General features: G+C 39.1%; 1 protein-coding gene across 1 annotated transcript; it reads right to left on the minus strand.

Annotated features, from left to right (window-relative positions):
* Positions 1 to 7,801: 7,801 nt before the first annotated feature.
* On the minus strand, positions 7,802 to 12,074 carry LOC308118877 (anterior gradient protein 3-like). Its single transcript, XM_080478541.1, has 8 exons — positions 12,014 to 12,074; positions 11,457 to 11,578; positions 11,273 to 11,336; positions 10,999 to 11,051; positions 9,777 to 9,853; positions 9,582 to 9,645; positions 9,272 to 9,355; positions 7,802 to 8,629 (listed from the first exon to the last, which is right to left on the minus strand). The coding sequence occupies exons 1-8, from the start codon at positions 12,019 to 12,021 to the stop codon at positions 8,580 to 8,582; spliced, it is 522 nt and encodes a 173-aa protein (XP_080334667.1). The 5' UTR covers positions 12,022 to 12,074; the 3' UTR covers positions 7,802 to 8,579.
* Positions 12,075 to 12,434: the final 360 nt, after the last annotated feature.

Below are 12,434 nucleotides of genomic sequence, written 5' to 3' on the forward strand. Positions count from 1 at the left end.
TGGAGTTCAGCGGGAAGCTGCCACTCGCACCAACAGTTGGCTAATGAGGAGAGAAGTCTCAAAACCACTTAATGAAATAGTAAAATGTCAAATAATGTAGTTTGAAGGCTGTTGCTTGCTTCACTGTGGACGAGAGGAGGAAATAATAGGCCGCAGTGGGAGCAGAGACTGCAGCAAATTGAAACCTGAGGACCCCACATTCAAAACCTGATCGGACCACTGATGAGGCTCCATGTTGAGGACAACTGCAGGATTCATTCATTCGTTTGCTCGTTTTCTCTGAGCCAAGCTGATGTAGTGGCATCACACACCTGGAGCTGTGTTTATTTGTTTTATTTTATTTAATGCATCGTTCAAAACACATTTTCACATCCATAGATGTTCTTATTGAGTAACCTTTTATTTGTACATAATACATTTTTGATTATTAAAAAAAGATAATAAACACTGGTTGCAACTCTCAATCTTCTTTATGTCGTATTTAAAAATTGACCTTTAAATGTACAATCATCGTATGTTGTGGTGCTGAAGTTATACACTGATGCCGTGTCTGGTTTGTTTACTTTCCCCTGGCGCATCTTTCCATGTTGTGCTTATTCAAATCCGTTCATGTGTATTCATGTAGTACCATTAAGCACGTAAGCATTCAAGGGTACTTTTACGAAAGAAACTATTCCAGTCGCTAAAAAGTCAACATGAGCAAGTATAGGAAACCTGCAGAACCAGCACTCTGAGAACCTTGATATGGTGAAGCCTGGTTGTTAAGAGCTTTACAAGTTAAAAGAAGGATTTGAAACTCTCTTTTAGATTTAGCAGGAAGCCAATGAAGAGGAGTGGTGTGATCTCTCCTGCTGGCTCCTCAATTTTCAATAAATCGGAGACGGTTGCAAAGTTGCTTGGACAGCCTTGTAACAGGAACGTAGTGCTCTGTCCAAGTCAGTGTCTGCCTCACGTGTCTTACCATGATTACACATGAGTGTTGTCAGCTGTGACAACGATGTGTGAGTATATATGTATATGTCTCGTCCCTTCTGACGTTGGTTCCAGCCCTTCATACTTACCGTTCTTCCTCGTGTGCTGAGTTTCTGTTCTGACCCTGATCCCTAATTGTTTCTTGGTCACACCATCTCGGCTTTTGATTCCTGAAGTGACTACCCTGCTTCCCACTGGATTTACAATAAACGGTTTGATGGACAGGGTGAGCTGGGGACCAAATCACCCAATCTTGCCATTGGAAGATGACCCACGCAACCAACTGACCCCCCCTGGGATTTAAAACAAATTAATTCGGCTAAATGATTTTGTACATTAATGTGATTGGAGAGACTAGACCAAACAGCCATTCACCCACTGAACAACAATTAATGGATTCCGGACAGGAATAAGAACGAGACTTAGACCTGGAAGTCGAAGTAAAGTTCTGTTAAAAAGGCCCCAAGAAAGCTTGTTTTGTAAAAATGTACCAAGGAAAAGGTATCACAGGGGAAATCTCTGTTTTCAGCTCAAAAGGTACTTTGTGTGTGGATCAGTGAGTTCGTACCAACTTAAGATTAATGGTGCCATTGGACAGTTTTACCAGCTGAGCTCTGGTGAGAAGGACCTCGAGGTAAATTAATAACGCCACGTAATTGCTAAAGCATCTCTTTGGTCCCCTGCTCATCCTGATACGTTGTAATTTACTCTGAGGCAAAGCTGAGAGTCGGTGTGTGTGTGAGAGGAGTGCAGATAGGCTAAGTATGGAAAAGAAAGTGTCAAGAGGAGACGCTGATTGAGCTTATCTGTGAGCTCAGGCCTTCCTTTGTCAGGACAGCTCCTTTCTGATGAAGACTCTTTGAACCTGGCAGAATAATTAAAATGAAGAAGGGGGGTAAAAAAAAAAAAAAGCTGACATTTGCAATTTGACCTTTTTGACTTACGTGGCAAAAAAATTGGCACCGTCTCACATTAGAATACCGTCCCGTCTTTTTGTGTGTGTGTGTGTGTGTGTGTGTGTGTGTGTGTGTGTGTGTGTGTGTGTGTGTGTGTGTGTGTGTGTGTGTGTGTGTGTGTGTGTGTGTGTGTGTGTGTGTGTGTGTGAGCAGCACGAGCAGAAAGCTGCATTTAGGCATGTGTTTAGGAGTGCACATGCGTCCGTGTACATAATGGCTCTATACGCGTACAGGAAGTGTGTATTTATGAGTGTGTGGGAGAGAATAAAAGAGTAGGTTTATGGGCTATTACCCAGCGATCTCTTCATTAAGGAGCTGTTTTCCAGTAAGCGGGCTCTATTTGAATAGCTAAATTGTCCAAGCAGTGTGCAAACGAGGACTAATAGCCCACTGCCCTTGTCACTGCCAAAGTCAAAGTGAGGATCCTCAGGCCTGAGTGTGTGTCTGCGGCTGTCTGACAGCACAGTCAGCTCCAATACCTCTGTGCATTTATGGAGTTCTGCTTTGTGTTTACTCTCTGCTGTGCTGCAGGGTTTTTAGTGCAGAGGAGCCTCGTTATTTCTTTCCATAGTCATGATGACAGGGAAGAGGTGTGTGTCTCTACTTTGAGTAGTGAGGCCAACCTGAGGAATGTATAACAGCTGGATCTTTTAAATCAGGATAATATTCACTAATCAAAGTGTTCAGGGGCTACATACAGTTTAACTTTTTATTGTTTGACCATCTTAACATATTAACCTAGAAAGAGTTCTCAGTTTGTTTCGGTGCAAAAACAAAAAAAATCATCGTAAAAACATTTAAAATGAATGAGAACAAGAGTATTTCTTGCTGCAGAGCCAGGCTCAGTGGTTCTCCTCAACATAATATCAGTAAAAGCCATTTTCTTGTCTTCACGCCTACAGCGTGGATGTTTTCTCAGACTCTCGCTCGTGGTGAAGCTTTGATGATATTTTGCTCTCTCTTTTACCGCCGGGTCACTGATCTCTTTGATTTGAATGTTATGATCATCTACTGTTTTTTTTTTTGTTGTTGTTTTTTTTTTTTAATTAAGCATTGTGAATTATCCCCACTCCTTCTGGAGCAGTGTGTCCCTCTAGGCACAAATAGGAACAACGAAGACTTTGATTGAAACCTCACATTTAATGTCTTCTGAGGCCTTGTTTACGTGACAATGTTTTCAAGTAAACCCAGAAGGCTTTGGTTGCGTTTTGGGTGTCTGTTTACACGACAATGATGCACTGAACACAACATTCTGAAAACGGCTTCCAAGGTACAACTTTTGGAAAACGCTCTGAGTCGGTCTCCAAGGAAACGGGGGGAAAAATATGCAACTTTTCTGAAACACCGCGACTGCGCATGCACACCACGGCTGTAGTAAATAGCTCTTCTGCACATGTACAGTAGATGGACAATAACAACATTTGTCTCCAGGGTGACATGACTCCCAGAGTCTCTATTCTTCCGGAACTTGGTAGTTTTATAGTCACCGTGATAACAATCCCACTTCGCGGTCTGTCCATACGAATGTCTGTGTACTCGCCATTGTTAATGTTTATAGCGTATTGTTCTTTACGCGCATGTGTGTGTGGTTTCATTACAAAAACAACCACCAGCACCAACTCATGGCCTGGCATGCTGTACGATTCCATGCAAAGAGTTTTTAAACTACTGTTTATATGAGCATTTAGAATCCTCATTTTAAAGGTGCGAAGTATTTCGTGGCTCCAGGTGTCTTCCATTTGGTGGAAAATCACAAAAATGGCTCTTTTGAACAACTGCAGTTTGGGGGACTACATGCCTTTTACAAAACATTTTCCTGAATGATTCTGTCTGATCCATCCATCTGCCCTATTCTCATCTCCACTAACTACCTCATGAGACTTTTTCCTTTTCCTCAAATCACAGCAACTCGATGTCCCAGTGTGTGCAGTCATACTGTATATGCTGTATTCGCTACTGCTTTTATCTATCCTATCTTATTTTATCTTGAACAAGACAGACATGGTACAGGATGCAACGATGAACAGTTGGTTTTTAATTTCATTCAAATTACGTATCAAAATGTCAGTTCTCTATTTTCATTACAGGGCCCGGCTCGTTCACCTTTGTCTTTATGCCTGCTGTATAATAAAGACACCGTTATAGAAATGATGTACCTTATTATGTTAAACCTTATAGTAAACGCTGCACATGGTAATTACAGAGTGTTGATAAAGCACGGACAGAAATGTGAAGGGTTCAGATTGTGCAGACTTTCTCAAATGCCTCGCAAATGTCGGCAGTAATTACCATAATAACCTCCACAGATTAATATGTACACTGGTTCCTGCAGCTGTTTGTACGGGCGGGAAAAGGGACTCATTAAAAGGCGGCAAAGGGGACCACAGAGGTCGTTTCCATAGATTACACAGTGACAACCTCTCTTACACATAAATATACGTATGAAGGCAGTGTGGTGTGTGGCAGATGAGTGTGTCTTTCTGTCACACTGTCCTTCAGTGTGTGTGTGTGTGTCTGAAGGAATGTGCCCTGTAATTTGACGTCGACGTCCCACACATAGACTCCCTGAGTCATTTTGTTCAAGGTTAGCATTGAAACAGCAGAGCGGAGTGGCATTTCATAGTAAAATGAGACCTGCAGGCTTGAGGTGGATGTGGAACAACCTTGTATTGGAGATGTAACCCCGGGGAAGTTTCTGTATGTCTCCAGAGACCCACCATTCATAATCTGTGTGTGTGTGTGTGTATGTGTGTGTGTGTGTGTGTGTGTGTGTGTGTGTGTGTGTGTGTGTGTGTGTGTGTGTGTGTGTGTGTGTGTGTGTGTGTGTGTGTGTGTGTGTGTGTGTGTGTGTGTGTGTGTGTGTGTGTGTGTGTGTGATTGCACATTAATTAACAATATTTTCTCCAGGAATTTGTGAATGTGATGTAGATGTTCAGGGAGGGAAATGTTTAGTTTCACGCAAATATGATGACTGGGTTTTACAGTTGTGTATTAATATACATCACAGTCATTACTGTGGAAAAACACAGTGAATTGTCCTGGATTTCACAGCTTTTTTCACACTGTGTAGTAATAACAATCTTGCAATTCAGTCAGCTGCACTAGACTGATACAGTATCATTTACAGTGATTAACCATAAATATGATGTGAGGTCTACTATGATTTTATTGCAGTCACGCAGTATTTAATTTATTACAATAATGCAACTCTTATTGTGATTTCATTGTGATGTCAAGCAAACTGTGTTTTTTAATAATAGGTTGAGGTCTAATATGATTTAATTGCAGTAATGTGTTGTTTATTGTTATTTCTGAACAGAAATACAACGTTTACTGTGATTTATTTGAAGAATTATGAAGTTTATTTTTACTCACAGTAGTGTGGGGTTGATTATGATTTTCTTTGTAGTGAGGCAAAGTTTAATTTGTTTTAACCACAGTTTTATGAAGTTTAATGTGAATTAATTAAAACAACGTGAGGGTTACTATGATTTAATCACATAAATGTGAGGTTCAATGAGATTTAATCACAGTTTTGTTTAATGTGATCAGAGTAGTGCAAAGTTTGCTGTTATTTAATTACAGCAGTGTGATATTTGCAGTGATTTGAACTGCAGAAATGCACATTTCACAACAATTTAATTACAGTAATGTAAAGTTTTGCGTGATGTATTCACAAGTATGTAAAGTTCACTGTTATTTAATTACAGCAGTGTGACAATTACTGTGATTGCAAGTTCAGAAAATCAACGGTGACTCTGGTTTAATCACAATAATATGAATTTGGATGTGATTCAATCAGTACGGTCAAATTTATTTTGATATAGTCACAGTTTTGTGAAGTTTAATATGATTTATTTACAGCAGACATTTCCTCTGGATTAGATTAGATTAGATTAGTATAAATAAATAATTAGATAAATACATACTGTGAGGTCTACTGTCATTTCATATCTCTCATGTGAGGTTTTTTGTGAGTTTTAATTTAATAAAAAAATTTTCAGCAATAGTGTGAGGTGAGATTTATGACTTTTCTAGATTTCCAACAATAAATACATTTTGGTAAATATACCAAATTTTGCTGTTTCAGCGGTCTCAACTCTCTGTAAAGTTGAATGTACATTTTATATTACAATGTTGGATTCTGCATTATCAGACCTACCTCATACTGTCAAAATAGGTAACTGCGCAGTAACAGTAAATTCATGTAAATATCAGCACCAATAGCTTTGAGATGTATCCATTCTCTAACGTCACTTCATCATTAAAGCTCCTCTGTGAGTGAATTTATTCCACCTAATACAGGAACAGTGCTGCAAGGAGGGACTTTTTTAAGTTCTGGGATGTTGGAAAGTCTGAGTAAAAAACACACATTTGTTATGAGCGCAACAGTGTGGGACGATGTGAACCATTTCTTAAGAAAAAAAAGCGAAGGAACATATTTCAAGAAATGTCTGAGGAGCTCTCGATGAGTCACCCTGGGTCCATCGGAAAGATGGAAAAGTAAAAAACACAAAGGAAATGTAGACACATGATAGTCTCAGATGTCTGTGGTGGGGATAGGGGAGATGCAACGAAGGGGTGAATAATTTAATCATTTTCTAGTGATCACTTCTTTCAGTAGAAAAAAAACATAACATTGGGGAATGAAGCTTCCTGACCCATTTAAAGAGTTCCTCTGTTTCCAGCCTCCGTTTCAGTTCAATTCTGCTCTGTGGATTTTCACCCAGATGCAAGCTTGCAAAACAGTCACTTCTGCTGGTGTTTGCTTTTACCTTCAATTATTTTCCCCAAAATATGTAAAAGCAGCACAGTGGAACCATAACAATAAAAAAAAAGCTCATTTATACAAGCTCTGACAGTAGAAACTGCATATTTATGACCGTGCATGCTCCCATTCTGTAGAAGCTTGAGGTATTTAATCTTTTTATTTTTTTACTTATAATGGAGCAGATTTGAACAACAGAACAGAGCTGCTGGATGTATTTTATTTATTTTATTCACATGCCCCCCCCCCCCGGAATCTCCTTGGTGTGTAATGTTCCCAATACACTGGTTATCAGAGGGAAAAGCGACACATGGAAGTTATTGGAAGCTGTATTGTGCTGCCACCTTGTGGTAAAAACATGTCACCACCAAGAGATAAAGCCAATTACTAACATGTGGCATCAGGAGTGTGTAGAGAGTGGGTAGCATGTTTTAGTCCAGGCTTTGTGGGCCTGTCTGTGCAGAGTTTGCATGTTCTTCAGAAATATACTCCCCAAAATGTCTGTTCTATTTAAATCGTCATACTACTCATAAGTCATACTTGATAGTGAGAGGCTTAATAGCTGATGATGCTTATTGCATTGGAGTTGAACGTGGTGGGTGTCAACATGTAGCTTTTAGCAATTTTAGTGGTAAGTCTGGGCATTTTTAGGACAGTAGTTTTGGGGGTCAGGACTGTTTTCGGGGGCATTTTGAGGTGTCATTGGCCTAAATTAACTAAATCTCACAAAAAAGAGGGATCCTGCTTGGTAAACAGGCTTCTTCTACTCACTTATTTTGTAAGGTTTCCCTTGTGTTTCAACTTGGAAACATTATGTGAAATGTTATTGGTTGTTTTGTAAGACACATTGGTTTCATTGTTAATGTCTTATCTTGAAAATATTAGTGAGATGTATTCTGTTGAGCAGGACAACACGACGTTTCGTTTGGACTGTAAATGAATGAAACTCATCAAAATTTAAAAAAAAATAAAAAATAAAAATTCAACCACAGGCAGAAAGGTTTACTAAAACCAAAAAAAACAAGTTGTGTCGTTTTCGTAGTGCAACCTTTACCATGAAGTTTGAGTGCAGTGTGACGATTAGAATCTTTCTATTGATCATGTTGGGATACCGCTGAAGAAAGGTTTATTTAACAGCAGTTAAACAAACCTGCATGAATGTTAATAGCAGCCAGTCTTCCCACTAACTGCCACAAAATAAATCTGCTTGCTCCTGCTTCTCCTATTATTTACCTGCTTGCTTTACATGAGGCTTCACTCATGGACCAACATGATGAGCTCGTCTTTTCCTTACAGCTGCAGGGGACAACCTCAAGGTCCAACAATCACCATGGTCTCCCTACAAACATCAGGGTTTGTTGGAGTGTTGGAGCAGGATGGAAAGTGATACAGCCTTCAAGGTCACTAATGCACATGAGTCATTTAAAATATACAAACTGGTTCAACAGTGAGAGAAAGATCGGAGTGTAGTGGGTGACTATTAATAATAGATTATCAAGCAAGCAAGAATTTTACATCACGTTGAGGACAGGGGACTGAGCAGAGCTTCGTCTGGTATAGAGCATGTTGTGTGTGCAGAGCACAAGGTCAAAATTCATCTCTACATGCTTCCTCCAGACCAGGGTGCAGGAGCTGCAGTCGGGCCCCGCTGACATGAGACCGAAGGCCGGCGACATTCCCCCATCAGCTCCGATCCATTACAGGTTTGACATTAATCGTCAGCCCATTAGCACGCACGCACACTTGTCAATTCATGGCACAAATACAGTGTGGTAACAAATGTATTCTTTATTATACATGTGGTTGGTGCTGGTTTCACAGAGTTACACTGCAAACAAGGCGGTGCAGCCGTGTGTGGCAGACGCAGAGACGTCAGGTGTGTGTCACAGTTCATTGTGAACCAGAGCTTTGACTTTCTTCATGTTGTCAGCCACTGTTGAGAGAGAAAAACAAGAATGAGAACATAATCAGATCGTCCGTAATTATGCTGTTTCTGACTTCTTGTTTGTTGTATGATGACATGTTGGTATATATTTATGTCACAAACTAGGTGATGGATGTTTTGTATTTGTGAATGGAGGTCACGTAAAAAGAGTTTTCACTTGTGGTTAGAACCAAAAGTGAGAAAGGGAGCTACCTTAAATACTATATTTTGACCATTTATTTTAACTTTTTGGCATATTTGCAATAGCTTTTTTTTGAAAATTCTAATTATTTTCAAGCTTGTGTTGTGGGAATCAGTGACTATTGAGAGGCATAATATGAGGCGGTCAATCAAATTATGAAAGAATCTCAAACCGTAATCATTTCCTCTTGTAACCTTGTTTCTAAGTTGAACTTGTTCCAATTTATTTAGCACTGCAAATAATATTGGTGATGTTATAGGGTTGTTTATTTATACTCGATGTAGATTTTTTATTTGTTGTTACGCATTTCTTGGGGAAAAAACGCCCTACATCTAATAAAATTTAATTCAGATTCTGTCTCAGACGGCTCAATATTTGATATTTATGTAATAAAATAAAGGAAATAATCTGAGGGTGAAAACGGTCACAGTACAGTTTATATTACTTACGTAATTCCATGTCATCTGGACCATAGGTGTACAACCTGTTATTGTACTTTCCTGTGACGTCAACGCGAACCCTTAAAGTGGAATCTGTAAACAGTAGCACACATGGAGCAGTGAGGCCAGAGATCGTTACTGTAAGAGCGATAAACAGTCATTAAAAACAACTCGTGCTGAAAAAGAGTCAACAAACGCTGAGATTTGCCAAACAAGGTAGCAAGTTCATCTTTTTCCAACACTTCCAACATGATCAGGTTACTAGTTGTTAGAGTTTCAACGTTGGACAGATTAGATGGAGAATAAAGCTGGTATTTACCAACAAAGAGGATTCTGGGAACATAGTAGCCGTCAGCAGCCAGATTTGCGTCTTCAGTTTCTTCCTGCAAATTAAAAAGATCACTTGATCAAATGTTAAATAAAATAAGTGCAATTAAAATGAAATGAAATTTGAAACATATGAAAAAGATGAGCCGAAGGTTAAATTTAAAATATTCTGAACAATTTCATTTACCACCACGTTGAGCATGACGAAACTCTCCTTGGCCATTTTCTGAATGGTTTTATCAGCAACAAACGCCTTCTTCAGTGCTGTTAAAGCAAACAATCATATCTATGTTTCAGTTTTTATTGTGGTCACATACAGTGATGATCTAATAATTTCATTAATGTGTTATAACATTAAAAACTAAGCTAAAGCTCTAGACCAGTGTGTGTGTGTGTGTGTGTGTGTGTGTGTGTGTGTGTGTGTGTGTGTGTGTGTGTGTGTGTGTGTGTGTGTGTGTGTGTGTGTGTGTGTGTGTGTGTGTCAGTCAGTAGGTGAATGGCTTATATTGATCTAGAACATAATTTAATTACACAGCAACACTAAACCATGAGGTCCAATATCACTGGAAGAAAAGAAAAGAATAAAAGAAACGTCCCCGGTAAGGAAATTAATAATTTTTTAAGTGAAGGCATATTTTAGTGTCATTAAAATTGGTGAGAGGGTTAAATAACTCATGGATAAAGCTCTATAGAGTTTGATATATGCATAGAGAAAATGTTACAGGTGAGTTTAGAGTAAGTACAGTACAGTACATCAGACATAGAAACATAAGTGTGTGCATGTCTTACAAATGCAGATATCTACAAAGAATTTCTCAAAAGAGCCCCAAACATTGTTTTCACATTTGTAACATCTACTACAAGGAACACGTATAACCTATTTCTCTTCTGTCGAAGAAATTTGAAATTTGAATTTTTAACTCTGCTCCACATGCTGCAATCAGCCTGAAACTTCCCTTCATCACAGTGCTGCCCTGAACACATCCATATGATCTCTGTCAAATACTGTATCAGCCACAGAATCTGATATTTGTGCACCGTGTTCCAAAGTGCATAGCTGTGCCAGGACCCGTTCAATGCTGCTTGCAGCTTTTATTATATATATATATATATATATTTAAATAAACTGAATTCACTCTGTAAGTGGTCTTTCATTTGAAGGTTAAAAGAAAGGATCATGCAGTCTTCTAAAGAGTTTAGTCCTCAGACTCCAGCTGGGTGAGTTATGAATGCTTATGAAGGTTTTTGTCTATTTCATTACCTGCTATGCAGGTACTGAGGAATGCAATCCTTTAACGCTCCCCATGAGGCCAAGCCCAAGTCAGAGTGAGAACAACATCACAGGGGAGTGTAAGCCTATCCATTTACACTACATTTATTTAATTATTTTAACAAAGTTGCTGCGGTACCTTGGCTGAATGGGCAGTTGTCCAGATGATGAATGACCATCAGGGGTTTATGCCTGTGTGGCACAGAGCATAGAGAAACAACACAACACATTCCTCAGCACAATGAGCACACTGATGGGTGTGGATGAAGTGTCAAACAGACAAATCTCAGGCAAGTCATCGTCTATATGCATGTTCCTAAAGGTATAATCACTCGTAACATCCCAAGAGTGAGTGTATTGAATACTAATACAAACTGCTCATCAAGAGCTGCGACCAAGTTGAAGTGCCTTACGTCTTCTTCACTACATCCAGCGCTGCAATATAATTCTTCAGCCATTTAATCTTTGGCCCCCATCCTACAGGAGTAGAAACAGTCCACTTTCAGCCTGTGCTTTTTTTGAATGAATGTTGTTACGTTTGTCACAGATGGCTCATTGTCTTGAGCTGTACAACCGAACAAATGGAGGATGACCTACCTCTTGAAAGCTGGGACGGATTTTTAACAGTTATGTTCTCCTTTCCTCCATCAGTGCCATAGCTGGTAATGAACAAGGCCAGCAGGACCCAGTAAAGCATCGCTGCCGGGCCTTTGAGAGACCTTCAGCATCAGGAGGAAATTCAGGTACATGTGCATTTAAAATTACTTTCTGATGATCGAAGATGCAACATGATAACAACATTTTTTTTAAAGGTATTTGTAGTTGTGAAGTTATATGGCAAACTACATAGACGGAAAGATTAAGTCAAGTGTTTTTCTTGAGCTCGACACACAACACGCCTCAGCCTTTTGTTCAGCTGTAATTTTGTATAACACGTTTATGCATGGAAATGGTTCCAATTTGTGATTCAACTCCAAAATACCACTGAAAAGTCCATGTCAAACAGTATGTTAAAAACATTTTCACAATATTTTCTCACATCAAACAATTTCAAAATGCAGATGAAACATTTGAAGGATTTTTGAAGATTTTCTATTTAGTTTTTTCCATATTTAATTTGCTCCTGTCTTACAATGTATGACTATATCTCTTACCTTGTCATGCTGTCTGCGCGGCGCAACAGGTATCTGCACTCAGCAGCTTTTAAGCTGTTTCTTTTGTTTGGATCCTGAACTCACCAAACGGGTTTAGGGATTTACAAAAATAATATCATAGTTAGGAGTTCAGTTCAGCTTGTCATTGTTTGACGTGTTAAAACAGCAAACCTTCCCTACTCAAAACAAAACAAAAAGGAAAACTCAGCATAAACCACAGTAAGACATGTTGATTTACAATACATATCCTGTGTCCTAGTGCTTATGGTAAAAAGCATTTAAAATCTGCTGGTGGACAATCATTTTGGGTGTGCAGGCTATTGGCATACAAAAAAATTGTTTAATTGTGTTTTCTTTCTTTCTTTCTTTTTTGTACACGTGTCATGTAAGTTTGGTGTCGTAATTTCAAATTTTTTGATGC

The sequence above is a fragment of the Lipophrys pholis genome, assembly GCF_963383615.2.
Source record: "Lipophrys pholis genome assembly, chromosome: 13".
Lineage (NCBI taxonomy): Eukaryota > Metazoa > Chordata > Actinopteri > Blenniiformes > Blenniidae > Lipophrys > Lipophrys pholis.